Below are 21,249 nucleotides of genomic sequence, written 5' to 3' on the forward strand. Positions count from 1 at the left end.
TAAGTTTCAGCATTAAATGTTCTTGTTTTGTGAAAAAATATTTATGTGTGGCATAGGAAAGATGACTTACATATAAAAAAACAACACGAAATTATTATATGTAGTATAAAATTGATAGGTTTTATTTTATAAAAAATCAGTACATGCAGAGATCTTGAAATATATAGAACTTTTATGTTTCTCGAGGGCAGAAAACATTTCAGAACTACTTTCTCAGTTTCAAAATATAATAATTTCTAGCATTTAGTAATTATTTCAGATTAGTAATATGCACGTGCTAACGCTATGATGGAACTTGAAATAAGTGTAAATAAAACAAAAAAAAGCTATATATGTTGGAAATATAAATGTTGAAATATCTCAAAACCCAAATATCCAAGCAAAGATATACATTATTATACATTATTATAATAGATTTGGCTTGAAAAATAATTTCATATTCTTATAACTTTATTACTATAAACTTATTGCAATGTAAAATTATTGTTAAATTCACCCCCCCCCCCCCCCCAAAGACTTAATATAATTCAAACCTTGGGATTTTTTCTTGCAAAAGGAAGTTGTAAATTTAGCCTAGCAATTAACCCCACATTACGTATATGCCAATCAAGATATATGAGAAAATATATGAATGTGATATCAATATGGTACAATTTTTTCATGTTGGGCTCAAAATAGTTTGTTATAATGAGGGGAGGTTAAAGCAAAAGAGGGGAAAACAGAACTAGCAGAAGCCAAATAAATTGCTCGATGAACAAACCTCAGCATAGTACTTCGCCTTAACATAAGAAAAAAAAATTCTAACAGGCTGTGGTTTTTGCCAACAGAATCATAAATTAACAATACAAAGAAAGCACTTAAATATATTGTTTATTCGCTGACTAATCGAGCGAGGACTAGAGACAAAGTGAATGGCACTTGACAAAATTCAACTAAACAAAACCCAATTGTTCTAGAGAGTGTAACATTTATAGAGAAAATAGATCTAGGGTTAACCCTAGATCTAATTCGTGGAGGTGGAGGGAGACACTTTCGAGATGGGCCTAGTCTATTACAAGGCCGAAGGCCAAGTTCGGTTTCAGCAACACCACTAGCTTGTTTTGACAATTCCCGTTGTCTCGGAATGAATTTGGATATGAGACCGGATGCGTTTGAAATATAGCGAGATAAACTTTCCATCAAGTCTAAGATCACCCAAATCGGAGTTGTCATGAATGTGCTAGGTCCGTTTGAAATCAATACTGTCTCTGGAGGCCGAACTGGATTTCAAAACTCATTGGACTTGAATATCTTGTAGATTCTTTATTCATCCGATGTATTCTTTGGCAATGTTTTATATTTCCCATGCTTGGTTGTATGCATATAGTTGATGGTCACATCACTTCTCCTCCTCCCTAAATAGAGCTTGACAACCTTGAATCAGACACCACGAATATCTCCCACAGCATGGTCCTTACGCCCAAATCCAACAATCAACACCTCGTTGATAATGATACATGAAGAACTAAGTATAGGTGACAGAGCAAGCATTCAAGAAAGGAGCAGGATTAAGAATGTTCATTTTCCTCAATGAAGTTCAGGCAACCAAAGTTCAGGAAGCTATTGTGGGATGAAAATAGCAGTGTTGTGGAAAACGGTCGTACTGACCGATTAATCAGCCGTATATACGTTAACGGTAGTAAAACCATCCCATTAATGTAACACGGTATACATTTATCGTTCATGAACGTCAAAACTCCGTTTTTAGCGATTAATTGGTCGTTTTTCCGTTTAATCACCCCAATAAATCGTTGGTACGTTGTATTTGGTGATGATTTAGAGTAGTTTTTTTACTTAATTTAGAATTGTTTTTGTTTTGTAACATATATTTTTGTATTTTACTTATTTAATGCAACAATTCTACCACCATGTGATATATAAATCCGGTATTAGAAGAATTAATGTTTTACTTATCTGTTTAATTAAAAAACAACATGAACATATTTGATTTATATACTTGTACACATCTAAATCTTCAACTAAGTATATAATATTATCAAAATTTACATATATTTTCGAATGCTAAATTTCCGTATAATTCCGACTAATCGTCCGTATTCCGATTAACCGGTGAATGATACCATTTCCGTCTGACAACCGTATTCCATCTTCCACAACACTGGAAAATAGTAACTGATATCAATATTTCAGAAATGGATTGACATTACTTATCATGGAATCAGTTGGGCGTACTGAATTGCAATTATGCTGCTAACATGCTTAGCACCATGGGCAACATGCTTAGGTGAACCACTACCTAGTAACAAGATGCCTTTTGAAAGGTAGCAATCTTTTGAACAAAGCCAAATATAGAAAATACGTACATCAGAGTTCAGATCAGTACTGAGCCTTTTGAAAATTTAATAAGAGTAAAAATGGGCTTATCATATATCTATAGTCATAAACACAAAATTGTCGTATATCTTAACCCCTGAAAATCATTGGGTGCATTCTTGTAAAAAGCTAAATTGATGTTTTGTCCCCTGAGATTATTAATTGTTTCTACTATAATAATGTGTCATTGGGGTACGGATGCTTGTTTGAAAATACCCATAATATCCTAATAGACATACAAACATTGACAATTGATTTACCCACTCAAAGTTGTAAAAAAAATATGAAAATATTTGTGCAGCTTTCTTAACACAGGACGTTGTGTATAAGTTTCAACATTAAATGTTCTTATTTTGTGAAAAATTATTTATGTGTGGCATAGGAAAGATGACTTACATATAAAAAAACACGAAATTATTATATGTAGTATAAAATTGATAGGTTTTATTTTATAAAAAATCACTACATGCAGAGATCTTGAAACATATAGAACTTTTATGTTTCTCGAGGGCAGAAAAAAATTTCAGAACTACTCTCACCATCCCAAAATATAACAATTTCTAGCATTTAGGAATTATTTTAGAATATCGTAATTTTTTGATCCAATCACAGCATTCCACCATTCAAATTCTTCATATACTTTCTTTTCTCAACCCTTCTCCCAAGCTACCTATTTTTTTAATATCCATATCCAACCTTATACATTGGGACATAGTATTCAAAACTTGGGGCAAATTAATTGTCTAACCTTTTATTCGAAACTTCTAACAATTTCAACTATTAATATACCTAGTATACTGTTATTATAACTTTATATTGTTCCATAAACACATCAGAATAAAAATTAACGGCGGGTATCATTTTGAGGTTCATACCAGTAGCAAAGGTATCACATCACTCCATGGTGACTAGCAAATGACTACTGAAGCATCATATCTCAAAATGAAAGTCTATCCATTGTATTTGAGGAAGAGAATGGAACAATTTACAAAGACGGCTCGGTTACATCATTAACTCAGCTCATTGCTCCCGTCACACCAATAACTCGAGCCCTGCATGCCCTTATACCTCCCAATGTACAAAGAATTTTCAAAGAATACTCGACAGAGCACAGCAAAGCCCACCGTTTCCTTGCTGATGACTAGTTAGTTTTGAATGCAAAAAATATATCAGTGCCTTAATGAGCACCGCAGCAGGCTTCACAGCGAAAGCAGCAGCAAGATTTACTCCCGTTCGACTGAAGCAGGGTGCTGAAACAGCAGGCTGGTAAGTTAGTTGACGCCACCAGCCTCCACAGCAGATGTGAATCCGGAATGGTGTCATCCTGATCTCTCGCACGGACTTGGTGTCTCGAGAAGATGCAGATATTCTGATGAAGACCACCCGGCTCTTTACAATTTGGCAATGAGCATTTGCTGTCATGCTTTCACTTTTCACTACAAACACCGCTCCAGGAATTCCAGATGTCATCTTTTCACTTCTGTAACCCCTGTGATCCTAGGGTTTATGCATGTCTGAGACCTGCATCTGTGGCCCGCCCACTGCAGATGGCTGCTGATTGTGTGAACTTGGCGTTCTAACGTCTTCAGATAGGAAGACATCAGTATCCAGGCCCTCATCCCACTGCACATCTGCTGTTTCCATGTTAAGTACCTCAAGTTGCAACAGTAGCTACTTATAAGTTACAAATGACTTCTAAACAAAACTATGAATAGTCCAAACAAAAGTGTAATGAACGATCATAAAGGATACGTGCTGTTTTCCACATATCAGTAATGCTGACATCCCCTTCTGATATGAGCCAGTAATCAGCATCAGTCTGCAAAATAGTGTAAAAAGGACCATAAGTATGATATGATATATTTAGGTCTTTTTGACATAAGAGGTTCTCGGGCAAAGAACAACTTATGACAGAGCAGCAATGAACATAATAATATATAATAGTTTCTACACACGAAAGATTTGCATGTTTGAATAGCTAAAAAAACAATAGAGAAGTAAAGCAAAAAAGTTCAAAGATGCATGTACCATGCCCTAACGTCTAGCTGTAACTTTACAACTATGAATTATGCTATTCTGGAAGGAAAATCAAAATTAAAGTGGATCTGACTTACATCAATATCTGAAGGGATAATCCTTGTCATTCCTCCAAAATCATGTGAAGCACTAGGGTCCTGAGGAATCGTCTGGCTGTGCTGAATATTATTGTCCACAGCAACTGAGTTGCTACATTGCCCAACCCCAGCATTTGTTGTATTGAAGACTTCAGTAGGTTGATGTTTTGGTACATTTGCATGCCCTGATGGTGTTGCACCCCCACCCAAGTCCTCAAATTTCTCATCAAATTGACTAAATAAAATGGTAAGGTTTTGATCAGGTGAAAATCAATTCATGTATTTAACATCAACAGAGGAATGCAGCATTACCTAACTAAGTAGACATCTATTGGGCCCATTGTACTTCTTAATACGATTCTATATCTTCTCTGGAGATAATCACCAGCCTGCATAGGGAACATATTACAAGAAGCTGTGAACCAGTATCACGATGCCATTTATTGTTGCATACAGAATCCCTTAATTTTAACTGCTTCCTACCTCGTCAGGATCTGGGACTTCAAGTGTAGTGCCATGAGGAGCTTTTATTGCAATTAGTGTTTCATTCTGCAGAATGAAAAAAAATATGTTACCTATAATACATGTGTTAATCAAATGATAATCTACAACAAGGTGGCCTTGTTATGGCATGTAAGTAGAATAGAAAACCTGAAAGCAGGGTAATCCCTTGATATCATCTTCTGTCACATAGAGCCATCTATATAAAAATGAAATAGATGCTGTACATTAGTAAACACGATGATGACTCCCTCACACTATTGATGAAATTAAATAAGAAATACCTTTGATTGTTTTCATCTTCAGTTAAACCTCTTAGTTTTTCACGCATATCACTGCATAGAACACAAGCTCTTCGATTAAGCCATGTTCTTGTTAGGTTCTGTAGCATAGAAAATTGTGGTCCATGTGAAACCACAGACAGCTACTAACCTTATGCGCTCATCTAATGCTTGCTCCTTCAGACTAAGATTTTCAACTTCTGCCTGCAGAAAGGGTTGCATATGGATTTGTGCTTAGAAATATGCAACAGCATTCTTGTCAGAATAAAGGTATTTGGTGCACTTAAGATAGTACGCCAATTTAAACTGTACATGACCAAATACCTGCAAAGCTGAAAGACCATTATCTAATTCCACTCCTGAATCATCCAAGCCCCTGAAATGTTGTGTGAGATTAGAATGACAATTTAAGGGTTAAAGAAATAAGATCGGGTGGCAATAAAGGAAGATAAGGGTTAAAGGAATAAAAGTGCTTACTTCCAACGGATTCTGTTCTTGAGTGTCTTTTCAATCAACCCTATTCCTTCAAGTACATTGGTAATATCATATATACGCCGTTTTTGAACCTGAAAATAGGAAAATGTGAATTGTGTATAAAGTGAGAGAAAAGAGATGTCAGATGAAATGATATAGTATTATAGTTTATAACAGTCTGTGACCTCTAGTGTTTCTGCAGCATTATTCAAATCTAGAATGCCATCCGGAGCCTGCTTCAGCAAATTTATGAACTTCTTTGTGAGAAGCCCTGGACATGAATTGCAAGGACAAATATAAGTAACAAGTAACAACGCAGTAATATGAAAAGCCGAAAAGGCAAGATAAATTGTAACAAAATACAAAATGTATATAAGCTTCCCAGACTTTACTTATATATGATAGAAGTTGGATTGCAATGTCTCAGACTAAGATTTGAAAAAGAAAAAAACAATTGTAGGCAGAGAGTGACATTATCACCTAATGAACTGTCATAACGGCATGTACCAACAGGAGTTGGGGGATTAAGTGGTGAACCTGTAAACAGAAAAATATGCATGTTTAATTGTTCATACAACATAACACACAGAGAAAATGACTAGAAAGAAGATTACACATACCAACATTTGATGTAGGTGTCTGAGGCCCAGCTTTGTTGTTCTTAGTCTTTGACTTGGAAGTCTTAACAGCTTTCCCAGAGACTGGAGTGAGCATTGGACTGACGGTAAATCCAGGGCTAGTAATCATACAGTCGCTAGACTCAGCAACATCACTTTCTTCTGGTGCTTTTCTTTTTTGCTGTGAAGAGAGAATAGCTTGTATTTTATAGTCGCTAAAAGTAATGAGAAACATCCCAAGAGGGATATGTCGATCATTGGTAAATTCAGAACATAGAACAAAAATGTATCATCTTAAGCATATGACAAATGTGGGTCCTAACAACAGAATCCATGGATGCTAGACAACATATAAAGAACAAACAAACACCATATTCCCATCCTTACTGGTTTAGAGGGACTGTCTCGATGTACTCCATAGATCCAGTTCAACTTGGAATATTAATCATGCCAACAATTAAGAAACATTATGAAGGTAAACAGAAGCACCTGTGGTGTTGCTACTGTAGTATATCCTGTATCTGATGTCAGCTGTGGGATAGCAGTATATCACAACACAAGGATATTGTATACAAAATAGCTTGTAAAATGAGATAGAGCGCCCACAACTGCAGCATGCCAGTCACGGAAGCACACGCGATTCTGGCAAGATTAAGTGGCCTCTGTTATTAGCATCTGCCATACAGGTTTCCGTTGCTTCCCTATCTGGTCAACAAAGTCGCCGCACAGATTATTTCTCTTTGAAACATTTATGATCTGACATAAAAAACTTCCCCTTCAGTTCAAGCCCTGCACGGGCTGACACGCCAACAACTGCACGGCTTGAATTCTTTCTTTATCGATCCACATCATGGATCTAACATAGTCGACACTTAACATAAGAATAGTTGGAGCTACTGAGCATTTATGCTTGGCTAAACTTGGAAGACTTTGAGGGAAGCCAAGAAATTGTCAGATTGACCAAAATTCTTGCCCAAATCTACCCATGGTTCCAATAGCTAGATTAGCATCTGCCGTACGAGTTTCCATCTATTCCGTATGTGGTCAACAAAGTCATCACTATCTTCACAACACTTATGATTTGACATAAAAACTTCCCCTTGAGTTCAAACCTTGGCTCCGACGACTGCATGGATCGAATTCTTTCCTTATCGATCCGTGTCGTGTGTCTATCATAGTCGACATTTACTTAGCATAAGAATAGTTGGAGCTACTGAGCAATTATGCTTGACCGGACTAGGAAGACTTAGCGGAAGTTTAGAAATTGACCAAAATTCCACCCAAATCTACCCAGGGTTCTGACGGCTACACTGAAACGGACACATGCATACAGATAGAACGCGCAGATTTTGACCGATAATCCTCACCAGGAGAGCTCAAACCACCACAGCAGCTTAGTCAGCTCCCGCGCCCCAAAAACCCCCGCCCTCCAAACAGAAACGGAGTAAATCGAGAACCGCGCGCTCACCGGCGTCCGGATGACCAGCCCCTCCTCGATATCGCCGCCGCCGCCGCCAGCACCGCCCGCGCCGATGCCACCCGAACCAGACGCCGCCGCCGCCGCCGCCGCGCCACCCGAGGGGAAGCGGTGGTAGTCGTTGGGCGCCGCGAAGGGCGACCTCGACGAGGCGGCGAACGGCAGCGGCGGGCGCAGCGACTGCAGGATCTTCTTCTGCGCCGCCGGCGGCCTCCCACTCCCCGCCATGGCAGCCCTCCCCCCGCCCACCCGCAGCAGCAGCAACCACAACCTCCCCCGATCTCACGATCGCCCTCCTCGACGCCCCGCAAGGGACCCGATCGAGGGGCGCGGCGTCGGGTGGAGCCAGGCCTGGGGCCGGGGGTGGGAGGGGCTCGCCGGAGCTAGGGTTCCTGCCGGCCGGCCGGCCGGCGGCGGGGGGGTGGAGGTGGGTGGGTGAGGGGGGGAAAGGGGAATCGAAGAGAGAGGGGGAGGGAAGAGGGGAGAAGAGAGAGAAAGCTAGCAGAAAACGAGGGAAGGAGGGGGGAGAGAGAGGAGGGAAATTAAGTAGTCCGCGTCGCGTTTGGGGCGGCCGCTTCGTTGTGGATATGGACCATAATGGAGGGGAAACGCGGCCCAATGGGCCGGAGGTTTCACGCCCCGTGGGCCGGGCCACTTCCCTTCTTCTTGTTCTTCTTCTTTTTTTTTTTACCCACGCATTTTTTTTTACCGTTTGTTTTTTTTTTCGCCGCTGTTAATTAATGCTGTACGTCTGGGCGGTTAATTAATTAATTAATTAATTGGGACCCAATTTTTGGGTGTTTCTGATAAGGGTTTCCAGTTGGGATTTTTGGAAAGGGTTGGGAAATTGGAGCCTCTGCAGCGCAGCATGCCATACAGAGAGGGAATTGGTGATTTTTATTCAATTTTTGGAATTGGATCCCAGAAAAGCAAATCAGTAATGACGTTTTGGAGAGTGGAATAAAACAAGCTGGCGGTAGCTACGGCTAAGCTGGCTCACAGATCATGTAGGCGAGGCAGAACGGACGGGTATGCACGGGCGTGGCAGAGACGAAAGGGGTAGGATATTACGAGGTGAATAATGATTGTATTTAGAAATTAATTGATTGCCATCCTCTTTTGCTCTCATCGGTTGCCCATATCCCTAATAAACCAAATGACTTACTTCACTAGGGAATGAAAATTAATTTATAGGTAAAACTTTTATATATTTATCTGTAACGACTTAAAAGTTACCGTTAAAAAGAAATTACGTTGAAAACATCTAAAAAAAATCAACTTTAAAATCAGGCTTGAAATTTCAAATTTTAGTTTTTTCTTTAGCTTATTACACCAACCTTTTAGACTTGCAATTAAAAAGACAGCTCACAAGATGTGTGAATGACACGATAGATGAAAAAGCAAATTGCTCCCTGCTGTAGGTTTCGAGAGGTAATTGGAATTTCAAATCTTTGTATTTATATCTAATCTAGTCCAAATCTTATCTTTTCAATTGGTGAAAGGGTACAAAACTTCTCTGAAAATAAGGGGAAGGCTACAATCATTTTTCTTTTGATAGACAGGAAGATAATTACAATCTTGATGTTACAAAAATAGACACTAAAGTCCTATCGATATAGAATAAAGAGGTTTCATATCTTGATACGCCACAAAACATATGAGTAGACGAGCGTAAACAAAACGTTGATCAACTCTGGCACATGTAAAACGGATGAACAAATAGCGGCCACCATCTTCATTCTTTTGATAGAACATCAAACCAATATCAACGAGCAAGTAAAAAAAACTAAGATCCCAACATCGGTGTCACCGATTTGATTATCGACGACCTGACAGACAAGCCTTCCCAGATCTTCATCGATAACCTCCGAATGAAATAACCACCAACAAAGAGATAGAAAAGGCAAAAGACTTTAAGAAAAGCCAAACTCCATAAACATCATGGAAGACAAACTCTTGACTATCTAATAGATCTAATCATCTTAAGACTTTGTTGAGAAAACCCTTAAAACTCACTACAGACAAATGAGAGATGGTCCCCTTCCTCCTGTTCTCTAGCGTGAACACTGGAGATGGAGGAGGGGGACTTGACGAGGTGGTGGTGGAGTTGCTTTGGACTGCTAAATCACAAGTACCTTCTGTTCAGCGAAGGGTATCCTATGATATTCTTTTCTTAGATCATGGTATGCATCCCGTAACATCTCACACATGATTTTCTTTCATACTAATGTGAAAAAATGGATTAAATTATACGGTAAAGAAAACAATACCCATGTTATTCCAGATCCATACAATTAATATAATTAACTTACTATATAATATAATGGTATGCTCTTACGTGAGAATTTCACCTCAAGAAAAGATGATTTGCTAATAAATTTATAATATGATGTGTTGATTGACATTCTTGCTTTTGTTGTGTTAATGTGGTTTTTAAGTTCGATGTTGAAAATGCGATGAAGTTGAAGACCATTTGATTAAAGCTAATTTTTTGTTTCGTTTTTGTTGTTGTTTGGACAATTTAATATGTTTCATGTTCTTTTTTATTTGAAAAATAAATAAACAACTATAACTATGTGCATGATCATGTATATTAAAACATATGTCCATTAAATATCATCAAGAACGTAGTAATGACCAACTTTCAATGGTTTCTCTTTTTTATCCGTGATGACAATTGTAAATAAAACTATTCTCTCTCTGTTTGATTTGTATGCATGTAGTCATTCATATTAAAGCAATGATTCATTAATATCATCAATAATGTAGCAATGACCAATTAACTACATAATATCTTAGAATTCACTTTCAATGATTTCTCTTTTTAGTGTTCATAGTTAGGGTTATTTTAGATGCCATTATTGCTAGTACTACCAAGGAAAAGTATCAACTTCATCAAGAGACAACGCAAACCTATAAGTGTTCAAGTCTAGTTCAGGTCAAACATCCTTCTCTTTGTTTACTTCTTCCAAATGGCATTGATCTTACTCCATTTTTGTTTACATTTATCTAAATCCCTACCCAATTAAACCTTGCATTTCTCTTTATATATTTTCTCTACCAAATAGGCTTGTCTCCCATGAATTCATGGATACATATAGTACGCATATTCTAGAGCAAAATAGAAATTTAAATAGTTTAAATCTTCATGCTCACTGCAAGTAGGAGTATATTTTGCATACCTACAAGCTTCATGACAAAAATTCAAAAGAATTATGCATTTTACTTTGAATTTATAAACATAATCGCCAACACCTGGATAAAATTTTGCTTGAGTAGGCGAAAATGTGGGAGCACCTTATAGTACCTTATAGGTACAATTTATTTGAAGCTTATTATCATTTTTCCCACTAAATTAGTTATGCCGAACCACCATCGATGTATTGACATGTGGTGTTTTATAAAATATCTCATTATATACGGTAAAATGTTACAACTTGTACGCATAGTTGTCTATAGCATGAAGGTGGATATGATATCAAAACAGTAACCATTATCCATAAATAATATTACTCGACAATGAAATTTTGATGCATGAAATATTTTTGTAAGTTCCATACAACTTGAAACTCAACACATTGAAGTAAAAAAATGAAGTTAAGTTATGAGGTAATGGACATAGTTAACTTAGTTTCAGCAACCGGATATTTAAACAATGATTATAAACTGAACAAGTAAACTGGTGTCAAAACCATATGAACAATCAAAATGTATGGAAGAGAAAGGTAAAACATCTAGGATACCCAAGTGCCTTCCTTTTATCCTAGTTGATTTTGCACCAGCAAATTTGAAGAGTCTTTTTTCTTTATATCTCTGCATTATAGTTGTAAAATTACTTTGAGTTCTAAAGTAGTGCTAATTACGTACTCTTCCAAGCTTGAGAGAAATCTTAATTATTGGAGATAAAAACTTTTTCGACAATATATAGCATAAAAAGCGATACAACCATGCAGGTAGAAGATGTACTAAAGAAGTACAACTATAAGTTGATCGACTACTATTGGTAGGGATATATAGGAGACAAACTACTACCGATTAGAAAACAATAAAAAGCATGAAAGCGATTATTACACAAAACGTGATGGTAGGAAGAAAGTTCGACCATGAATGAAACCGAATAATATGAAATTAGCTCTCCACAATCTAGATCATTGATCGAGAGTGAAAGTGGATACTACCTCCGTCCTAATATAGTAGTCATTTATAGGTTATTTAGTAAAGATTAAGATTTAGAAAAATGACAATAATAACCTATCAAATGACGTATGGTTGATAGTTAGGGGTAGAATAGATAAATTTTTAAATTGGAGATGATTAATGTGATAAAATGTATTTTCAAAAATAACAAGCTTTTTAGACAAATTTTAATTCTTAAAGTGATATCTATTTTGGGATGGAGGGAGTAGTAGGACTTACACAACTATGGCTTACAGGATGCAACTTAGAGCAAGTTTAATAGTAGGCTATAACCAGCTATAAGCTTATATGGAGAGAGAGAACTAGAAAAATAAATAGTATTACTCTCATAAAAAACTAACTCTTCACATACTTCAAGATAAATATAATAAATATATAGGTAAGAGAAAGAGATAGGAGAAAATAAAGAATCTTATAATCCATCTACTATACATAACTCTAAACTAATATGGGCTTGTATGGGGAGCTTAAGATTATGAGAAACTGTTGTTGGTAGCCAGCTTCTGAGAATCTGGAAAAGCTAGGTTTTCCAGCTTCTAACTTCTAGTTCATTTTCTAGATTCTACAACTATAGCTTCTCAGAGAAGGGACCAAAAGCTGAATTGTTTGGAAAACTTTTGGTTTTGAAAGAACCTACCGCAGCTAAAAACTCTCCTAAATAGGCCCAATTACTTCTACAATTCTACTACTCCTATAAGAGCATCTCCAACATAATAGTCAAATTAGACTTGTCAAATACCCATATAGCCAGCTCTCCAATTGATTTGGATAACCAAACTAGTACTCCAACAGCCTCTCCATCTACACTCTCTATTTTAAGTCTATGATAATAAGACCCACTGTCAGCCTCTATTACCCCTCTTCTTCTTCCTCCTCTTTTTCTCCCCACTCTTCCTCTTTTCTCCCTAGCGGTAGATGGTGACAACGACATCAACGGATAGGGACGGTGAGCACGGCGACGGCGATGGCCGCAATGGCTGGGGGGCTGGATGACACCGACGCTTGCGCGGATGGCAGGAAATATAGCGCGGTAGCTGCACAGATGGCAGGCTTGGTGACGACGGCGTCGGACGAGGCGAACACGGCGGTGGCAGATGGCTGCCCAGACCTCAGTGATGGAGGCCTCCAAACGATGGTGCCGAAGGACGAGGCCGTCAATGGAGACAATGGAGGCGAGGCGGCCAACGTCGAAGAGGGGTTCAGCCCCTTCTTCCTCATCCTCACTCTTGCCTCATCGTCATCATTGCACCCTCTGTCGTTGTAGCCATCCTCGGCGGCGAGTGGGAGGCCGCGATGAGGCTCACCAGCTAACGACCTGTCGCTTGGCCCTTTTTTTCTTGTTCCTCGCAACCTTGGCACGGCCACATGCGGATCTCACAGCGGCAGAAATCGGCGTTGAAGGTCGCGGTGGTGGAAATCGGCGTTGAAAGTCGCGGTGGTAGAAATCGGTGCTGGAGGTTGAGGCGATGCTCCCTACAACAGTGCTGGAGGTCGCAACGAGTGGAAATCGGTGCTGCCCTGCTGCCGCGCCCTCTTCCCTTGCTCCTCATAACCAGGCACAGAGAGATGGGAGAAGAGTCTCAAAGACGTGAGACCCATAATTGGCAAGTTAGTTTGGATAGTCAAGTTTGGTCAGTGAAAGAAGGAATTTGGCAACCATTTGGTTTAGCCATTTGATTGGAGATGCTGTTGGGGTGAGATTTTTTTTTTTAAAATTGCCAAAATTTGGCTTGGAGGTGCGTGCGGCAGAGAGAGGCGGATCGAGATTGGAGGCCCAGAAAGTGTGGAGATCGTGTGCGCTGTGGTGCCACGTCCCTATTTAAAAGCTCGATCCCACAGTGGCAGGAGGCATCCAAGCTCCCAAACCCCTCTCGCACCCAATCCAACCCAATCCCCTCCTCATCCACTCCGCTCTGCAGCCATGGCCGCCTGCTGCTCCTCCCTCGCCACCGCCGTCTCCTCCTCCTCCGCCAAGCCCCTCGCCGGCATCCCGCCCGCCTCGCCGCACTCCCTCTCCCTCCCCCGCTCCCCCGCCGCCGCCGCCAAGCCCCTCCGCCTCTCCGCCTCCTCCTCCAGATCCGCCCGGGCCAGCAGCTTCGTCGCCCGCGCCGGCGGTGTGGTGAGCCCCGTCAATCTTTACCTGTATTTGATTGCTCTCCGTTGGTTCGGTTCTCCTGCTTGCTTACTTCTGCTCTTGCCGTGTTAGGACGATGCGCCGCTGGTCGGGAACAAGGCGCCCGACTTCGATGCGGAGGCAGTCTTCGACCAGGAGTTCATCAACGTATGCGTCTCATCGGCTCATATCTCACTTCTCAGATACAGGAAATTTCCTGGTAGCTGGTGGTTGTGTATGCTCCGAGGTCTGATTATTGCTCCTGTGGTTGGTTGGTTGCCACCGTCCCTATGTGATTGCAGGTGAAGCTGTCCGACTACATCGGGAAGAAGTACGTCATTCTCTTCTTCTACCCGTTGGACTTCACCTTCGTCTGCCCGACCGGTGAGCACGCAATGTTCGCGTTAAGGGCCCCAATCATGCTCATCTTGAGTGCCATTGAAGTTTGCTCTGGTGCACCGATTAATGCATTCCTGATGTTTGCAGAGATTACCGCTTTCAGTGACAGATACGATGAGTTCGAGAAGTTGAACACTGAGATCCTCGGTGTTTCAATTGACAGTGTGGTATGTTGTAGCGCCCTCATACTCCATGCTTTCATCAATACTATCCAATGTCCCGTGCACTGCGATTGGGCTCAAATCAATTTTAAACTTGAATAGTTTTATGTAATTCCTAGTGGAAACCATATATAATTTGCAAAAGAAAAAAAATATCAATCCACACACATAACATTATTAAAAGCCACTTACGCAAATATCTACTTGTTGTTTAAAAGGTCCCACCAACTCAAGAGGTGATGGTAGCAAAATAGCCATGCATTGCAATGGATTTGAAAATAAAAAGAATTATCATAAGTTCTAAACTTGAAAATTAAATATTTATCTTGAGTAAAACATATATAATTTGCAATCAAACATCAATCCACCAAAAGCCAAGCCACATTCACAAAACTTTTGAAGATCCTGCCAACTCAAGATGTGGTTCTATGTGGAGTTCTTTTAGTTTTGGCATAGACTTGGCCATGCAAGTTTGATTAAGCTAGTACGTAATAGTTCATAACATAAATTAGTGTCTCCCTCTCTCTATAGATAGATATATGTGGCTAGATCAATCGGTTGTATATAATATTCTGCAAATTCACATGCTATGTCACCTTTGGAGCATAACTACTGTCCTTATGTGTGCAATTTTAGCACTTCCAAGTTCTAAAAGAAATCTTTGGAAGCTTTGCATATTTGGATACTGTTTTTTTTCCAGGAGAAATGGTTTACAGAACATAGTTGTGGGCTCAGTGTAGTCGCATGTAATTCTTTAGCTAAATTCACCATTTTCTGAAGATCTTTTTCTAACTATTCTCGTATTGGGAGTGATGGTGTGACTAAAAATACGTGGACGATGGGATAGGGTCACACATGCTTTGTTTCCCATTAAAATGCATGCCTGGTTAATGTATTGATTAACCGTAAAATCAATTTTATAGCAGAAGTTTGTCTCTAAGATCTTTCCTTTTGTATCTTATTATGACGCCTTAAGTGTTATCATACTTATTTATTCTAGATCACATGGTTGTCGTGTTGTATGACCTACTTTGTTAGTGGAGCAGAGCGTTTACGTCTTACTTTATTGCTTTGTACAGTTATGATATGTTAATCCCTTTGATACAAAAGATGTTCCACTTTTGTTCCATATTCATCACAATACAATTTGGGGGGCATATTTATCATAAAAGGCATCTTTTAAATCTCATGCTAATACACTATAGTAAATATTATGGTCAAAGTGACACCTTGAAAACTACGGTAAGTAAGAATTGATTCCCCTCTTTCTGAATCAGAGGCAGTATTTGATTTATTTTCTGTAGTTCCATTATAGCAATAACCTTAGTGGTATTTTTCCATCATTTGTGGTGATCTGACATGTGAAATAATTCTTTGGTTGTAGTTCTCCCATCTTGCATGGGTGCAGACAGACAGGAAATCTGGTGGGCTTGGTGATCTGAAATACCCATTGATTTCAGATGTTACTAAATCAATTTCGAAGTCCTTTGGTGTCTTGATCCCTGACCAGGTATCCATATTCCATCCAACCATAGCATTCTTGCTTTAGATTCTTTGCTATCAACTGGTGCACTTTTCAGGATCTGTTAGCTGCTTGTTATGTTTTCTAAATCTGAACGTTTATCTGTCAGGGAATTGCTCTGAGAGGACTTTTCATCATTGACAAGGAGGGAGTGATTCAGCACTCTACCATTAACAACCTTGCCATTGGACGCAGTGTAGATGAGACCATGAGGACCCTTCAGGTATGGCATTACATCAAATTGCTGCTTTTTGAGTAGGGCCTCTCTGTGGGTCTATGGCCTCTAGGAAATAAAATAATAAATGACTAGTTGCTAATTTTGGAATTTTAGCCCAGAAAGAGAGCACATTTGTTGAGCACCCGTAGTGCGTGATAAACACGTCATTTTGCAAAGATGGTTATCTTGAAGCACAACTCATGCACCATAAAATGGTTCTGGTGCGTTTTGATGTAGAGCAAAGTAGTGCTCTGTTTTTTTAGAAACGTTATATGCACTTCGTTAGATTATGCAACCACCTTTCAACCAGTGAACTGAATGCCTTTCTTTGTACTTCTATTTGCTAAGATGAACGTCTACATTGTTCTACATGTAGGCATCGAGTCTAGAGTATACATTACTTTCTGCACATATTGTAAGAGTACTGTAGACCCATCAAGGACCCACAATATTTACCTGACGAACCTGAAGAAAAAAAAAACAAAGGCTCAGAAAAGTGCATCTAGGATCTGCTTAGGCTCATCCTGGGCATAGCTCAACATGAAGTATCAGGCTCACTTAATCGGGCCAAGCTGGCAGGGTGATCTTGTGTGGTTTATGGGGGGATGGAAGTTGCTAGGTGGGCGGTGGGCCAATCCTGGTCCATCCTCCATAAAGGGACCAGTTCATGTGTGTTTTCCAGTATGGGTTTCTTCAGTTAACCTGGTGGTTCACTGATTATTACAACTTTCAGCTGACCTGACCACACATTTGCTGTATGCTTCTACTCTGCAGGCGTTGCAGTACGTCCAGGACAACCCGGACGAGGTGTGCCCGGCCGGATGGAAGCCCGGTGACAAGTCGATGAAGCCTGACCCCAAGGGCAGCAAGGAGTACTTCGCGGCCATCTAAGCACACACATGCATATGCCTGGTGATGGATGTAGGGAGTTTTTTGCTTTCGCGAGAGCCATTGCGTTTCGTCTCCAAAGTGTAGTACCGTGTGCTCGTCTGATCGGATTTTGTTACTTGTTCGCCACAGCTTTTACTTTGTTCCCTAACAAATAAGGCTTTGTTTTGGTCGTGTTATACATGTATACATGTTAGTGCGTTTCAAGATCGCTTCTGTTTTGGGTTGGATTGCTCGCACGGTTTTGTTTTTCATTCCCTTGTGTTTCTCGGTCAGACTGGTTTGTTCGGGACTTCGTGTTCGAGCTGCGGCCACATCTTGTGCAGATGAAGGGCCGTATTGGTTCAGCCCGTATTAACTCCGGCCGGAAGACATGGAAGAAGATGGGAGGGAAGGCCCAAGAGTAAGAAGCCCATGTCAAGTTTTGTCTCTTGCTCCTGATTGAATTGCCTCCCTCAACCATAAAACCGGGTATTATGCCTCCCTCTTCGAAAACCCTCGTCTTTGAAAAGCGGTGTAAATCGGCTCCACGAGCGTTCTTTTAAGATGGTTTTGCCCTACATGGTGCTTAACACATGTATGGCTAATTATTTTTTAAATGGTAGGGGACATTTATCGACCACGAGGCGTTTATGATGTCTTTGTCAATTTTAAGATATGTTGATCCAATTTTTCAAAAGTGTTTATAGGGATAAGATATACGTGTGTGTTGATATGGGAGAGTATGCGTGCGTTGTGAACGAACGCGTCTGTACTTTGTTTAAGAAAAAAGAACTAACCAACTTTGACACATCACAATAACAAGCATCGCCCGCACCAAATTCACTCTGACAAATTATCAAGCCGGCATCACAGAATTAATTGATCATCAGGATCCTAAAGCAACATAACCAATTAGATAATCGATGAACCAGCAAACAAGCCCTCGATAGGGCGGGAATTTGACTATTTGCCACTATTTGGTTTAGCAATTATCTAAATGCCCATCTTAGGTTTGCATATATTGATGTCTTAACTATTCACCACTTTTGCCGACGTGGCATGCCAGCGTGGCAACGCATGGTAAAAACTAGATGTGGGACCCTCTAGTCAGCCTCACCTCTTCCTTTTCTCCCCTGCTCTCTCTCCAATTCCAGTGAGGGGAGGGGAGAACTACAGCTCCGGCGACACCACGTTGTGGTCGCAGAGGAGGACGAGTGGAAGTAGCAGCCGGCGGCGGCGGAGGAGGTGCCGGTAGGACCAGTAGCGGTGCGTAGTGGCTGTGCCCGCCGGTATTGGCATCGAAGGCCGGGAGCGGCAGGTGGTGGTGGTGGATGACGGCGGCGCCGGGTCCGCACTGTAGCGGAGGCACTCGAGCTCCGCCACGCCAAGGCCGCGTTGCGGCGCTGCTTCGCCGGTGAGGAAGCTTGCTGGCGCAGCCTCGGCCTCGCCATGGCCGCTGCGAGCTCCAGAGCGGCAGGTGGTGGTGCTGGTGGTGGTGGATGACGGCAGCGGCACCCCCCATGGCGGTCACAGCGGTGTTGAGGTCGCGGAGCAAGTCCGCACCGCAACGAGGCGCTCGAGCTCCTCCACGCCAAGGCCACTGCTTCGCTGGTGAGGAAGCCTACCGGCGCAGCCTCGGCCTCGCCATGGCCGCCGAAACTCCGGAGCGGCAGTTGGTGGTGGTGGATGATGGCGGCGGTGTCCCATGGCGGCCGCTGTCTCCTCAGCACCGATGCCGATGATGTCGTCCTCAGAGACGGTGGCGGTTGGGCAAGAAGGAGAGAAGAAGGGGAGAAAAGGAAGAGGTGGCTGACTAGTGGGTCCCACATCCACTTTCTACTACACTGCGTTGCCACGCTAGCATGCCACGTGGGCAAAGTGGCAAATAGTTAAGAAAGCATCTCTTAAGAAGGCAAAAAAAAATATATGCAAATCTAAGAGGGGCATTTAGATAATTGTCAAACCTAATAGTGGCAAATAGTTAAATTCCCCCTTGATAAGGACGTAACGAAGGAGTAGCCGCGTACAAAATGATAGAACAAGATTCCATATACAAACCTAATAACTCCATTATTGACCAAAGCGGAAAAATTTTATACGAACTAATAAATCTAAACCTCTAAAGAATTATTAGAAGGATACCTTAAATACATACTTAACTAAAACAAAAGACGTATTCCCTTTCTCCCCCAATTCGCCAGTGATAAGGACATCAGAGACGCAGGAGGAAGGGGACACGGCGATGGGAAGATCCTCATGAGACAACTTTGTTGCAAGTCGGCGACATACGTGTAACAAACTTTTTAATCTAACCAATTGGATTTTAGCAAAATTTAATTTATTTGTATGTCTATAAAGTAGAGGATATAGATGTAGTACAACTTATGCTTAAAATTTATCTGCCATCTTAGAAAAAAATTGCTAGTCGAAAAAAGTACTTAATCCACCTCAAAATATAACAACTTCTGGTTTTTACAATTTATTTTTCAAAATATAATAACTTCTCTAACCTATATTCTCTTCTCAACAAATCACAACATTCCACCAAAATTTTCTATTTGCATCCTAAATCTTCTTATATTTTGAGACATAGGTAGTACATCATTAATTTTGCATCTTTTTTTTTTAAAAAAATCATTTTGCATCTGCACTTTATAAGAAGGATTAACTTTTTACCTTTTCTTCAAAAAAACATCATATCCTGTAGTGATCCCGGCGCCCATAGATAGATTAAAAGGAGGAAAGAAACCAATTAACCATCCATACATGATACATGCATGCTGCCGTTTGAACAAGCCGACGCGGATCAGGAATATTTCGATCTACCTGAGATCTCTCACAGCTGCAAAAAGGCAAAAAAGACAGTAGAAGAATAGCCGATTGCACAGCAACAACCAGACGAAGTTGGCGATGACCGGCCATTCTTTCCAAGCTAATTTCTCATTGCCTCCCTATTCCTGTATACATTCTTCCTAGCTACCAACAGTACTAACACTTTACTGTTCCTGATCTAACACAACACAACACAAATACACAATCCAAGCATGCATACATGCGCCCAATTAGCAGCAACCACTAGAACGAGCAGAAGTGATAGGACACACACAAACACAAACACAAACATGACATCTCCCATCTGCATCCATCCGCAATTCTGCACGCATCTCTGCATATTCCTGTACATGCGTAACTCACTGACAAATCACCATGCCTGCCTGCATGCCTGCCTGCCTGCATGTGCATATGCATTCAGCTTAAGGAATTGAAGGAGGAATGATTTGACATGCACTTTTCTTTTCCATTGCTGCTGCTCTGCTAGCTGCTTGAACGTACTGTTCATTCTAGTGCTGCATGCTCCTCTCACCGGAGTCAGGTTGGGTCAGGTCAGGCCGTAGGCCACAGGTACTCGCTTCGTGACAATTATAAGAGATTTTTGACACTTTCAAAAAGATAAAAGATTAACAAAATAAGACAATGATATCTCTCATCATATATAAGAAGTGGTTGGAGACCGAAGGGTAGTTTAGAGTAAGACGAGAAGAAATTTGAATAGAAGGTGATCGATCATCGATAGAACAAGTACTACTCTAAGTACTTATATTTGTGAACAAATGGAGAGGATGAAAGTCCTTTATACTATTTGTGAAGGAAAGAGCATCACTAAACATTGTGTATAGTAGTAAAATGTGGATGCTTTTAGCCGGATAATGCCACATAAGTGCTTTTTAGCGTCCTTCTTCCCTCTTTATTACAGCTTTGAAAAGGATCGGTTCCTGAAACAGATGACAGGGCTGGCCTAGCTAATTGATAGTATTTGTTTTAATTAGTTTAATCTGATCTCTTGACAGGCTAACCTGTTGCATGTACTGTGCTGTTCCTTCCTGTGTCATGCATGCATGCTTTGCTTGCAACAGATAACTAGTTAAGCAAAGA

The 21,249-nt window shown here is 40.6% G+C and overlaps 2 protein-coding genes across 4 annotated transcripts; one reads left to right on the forward strand and one right to left on the reverse strand.

Moving 5' to 3' along the window:
- Positions 1-3,278: 3,278 nt before the first annotated feature.
- LOC127764624 (transcription factor E2FA-like) lies at positions 3,279-8,235 on the reverse strand. 3 transcript variants are annotated; one of them, XM_052289524.1, is made up of 14 exons: positions 7,829-8,235; positions 6,364-6,541; positions 6,224-6,280; positions 5,929-6,014; positions 5,747-5,835; positions 5,594-5,645; positions 5,421-5,473; positions 5,273-5,323; positions 5,139-5,187; positions 4,971-5,036; positions 4,800-4,876; positions 4,488-4,722; positions 4,126-4,192; positions 3,279-4,007 (listed from the first exon to the last, which is right to left on the reverse strand). In XM_052289524.1, the coding sequence occupies exons 1-14, from the start codon at positions 8,063-8,065 to the stop codon at positions 3,871-3,873; spliced, it is 1,434 nt and encodes a 477-aa protein (XP_052145484.1). In that variant the 5' UTR covers positions 8,066-8,235; the 3' UTR covers positions 3,279-3,870. The 3 variants fall into 3 exon arrangements, with proteins under 3 accessions (XP_052145484.1, XP_052145487.1, XP_052145485.1); XM_052289527.1 differs by lacking the exon at positions 7,829-8,235 and adding an exon at positions 6,850-7,787; XM_052289525.1 differs by lacking the exon at positions 7,829-8,235 and adding an exon at positions 6,748-7,787.
- Positions 8,236-13,870: 5,635 nt separating this feature from the next.
- LOC127763843 (2-Cys peroxiredoxin BAS1, chloroplastic) lies at positions 13,871-17,513 on the forward strand. The gene is made up of 7 exons (XM_052288640.1): positions 13,871-14,153; positions 14,241-14,315; positions 14,450-14,531; positions 14,634-14,713; positions 16,092-16,217; positions 16,339-16,452; positions 17,221-17,513. Exons 1-7 carry the CDS (start codon positions 13,956-13,958, stop codon positions 17,335-17,337), a joined length of 792 nt encoding a protein of 263 aa, XP_052144600.1. The 5' UTR covers positions 13,871-13,955; the 3' UTR covers positions 17,338-17,513.
- Positions 17,514-21,249: the final 3,736 nt, after the last annotated feature.

The sequence above is a fragment of the Oryza glaberrima genome, chromosome 2 (genome assembly GCF_000147395.1).
Source record: "Oryza glaberrima chromosome 2, OglaRS2, whole genome shotgun sequence".
Classification (NCBI taxonomy): Eukaryota; Viridiplantae; Streptophyta; class Magnoliopsida; order Poales; family Poaceae; genus Oryza; species Oryza glaberrima.

Coding starts and splice junctions, on each gene's coding strand:
- LOC127764624 (XM_052289524.1), bottom strand. CDS start 8,065: ATGGCGGGGAGTGGGAGGCCGCCGGCGGCGCAGAAGAAGATCCTGCAG. Junction 5,324..5,420: donor GCATTAGATGAGCGCATAAG/GTTAGTAGCTGT, acceptor TGTTCTATGCAG/TGATATGCGTGAAAAACTAA. Junction 4,193..4,487: donor TTATCCCTTCAGATATTGAT/GTAAGTCAGATC, acceptor ACTATTTTGCAG/ACTGATGCTGATTACTGGCT.
- LOC127763843 (XM_052288640.1), top strand. CDS start 13,956: ATGGCCGCCTGCTGCTCCTCCCTCGCCACCGCCGTCTCCTCCTCCTCC. Junction 14,154..14,240: donor TCGCCCGCGCCGGCGGTGTG/GTGAGCCCCGTC, acceptor TTGCCGTGTTAG/GACGATGCGCCGCTGGTCGG. Junction 14,714..16,091: donor GTGTTTCAATTGACAGTGTG/GTATGTTGTAGC, acceptor CTTTGGTTGTAG/TTCTCCCATCTTGCATGGGT.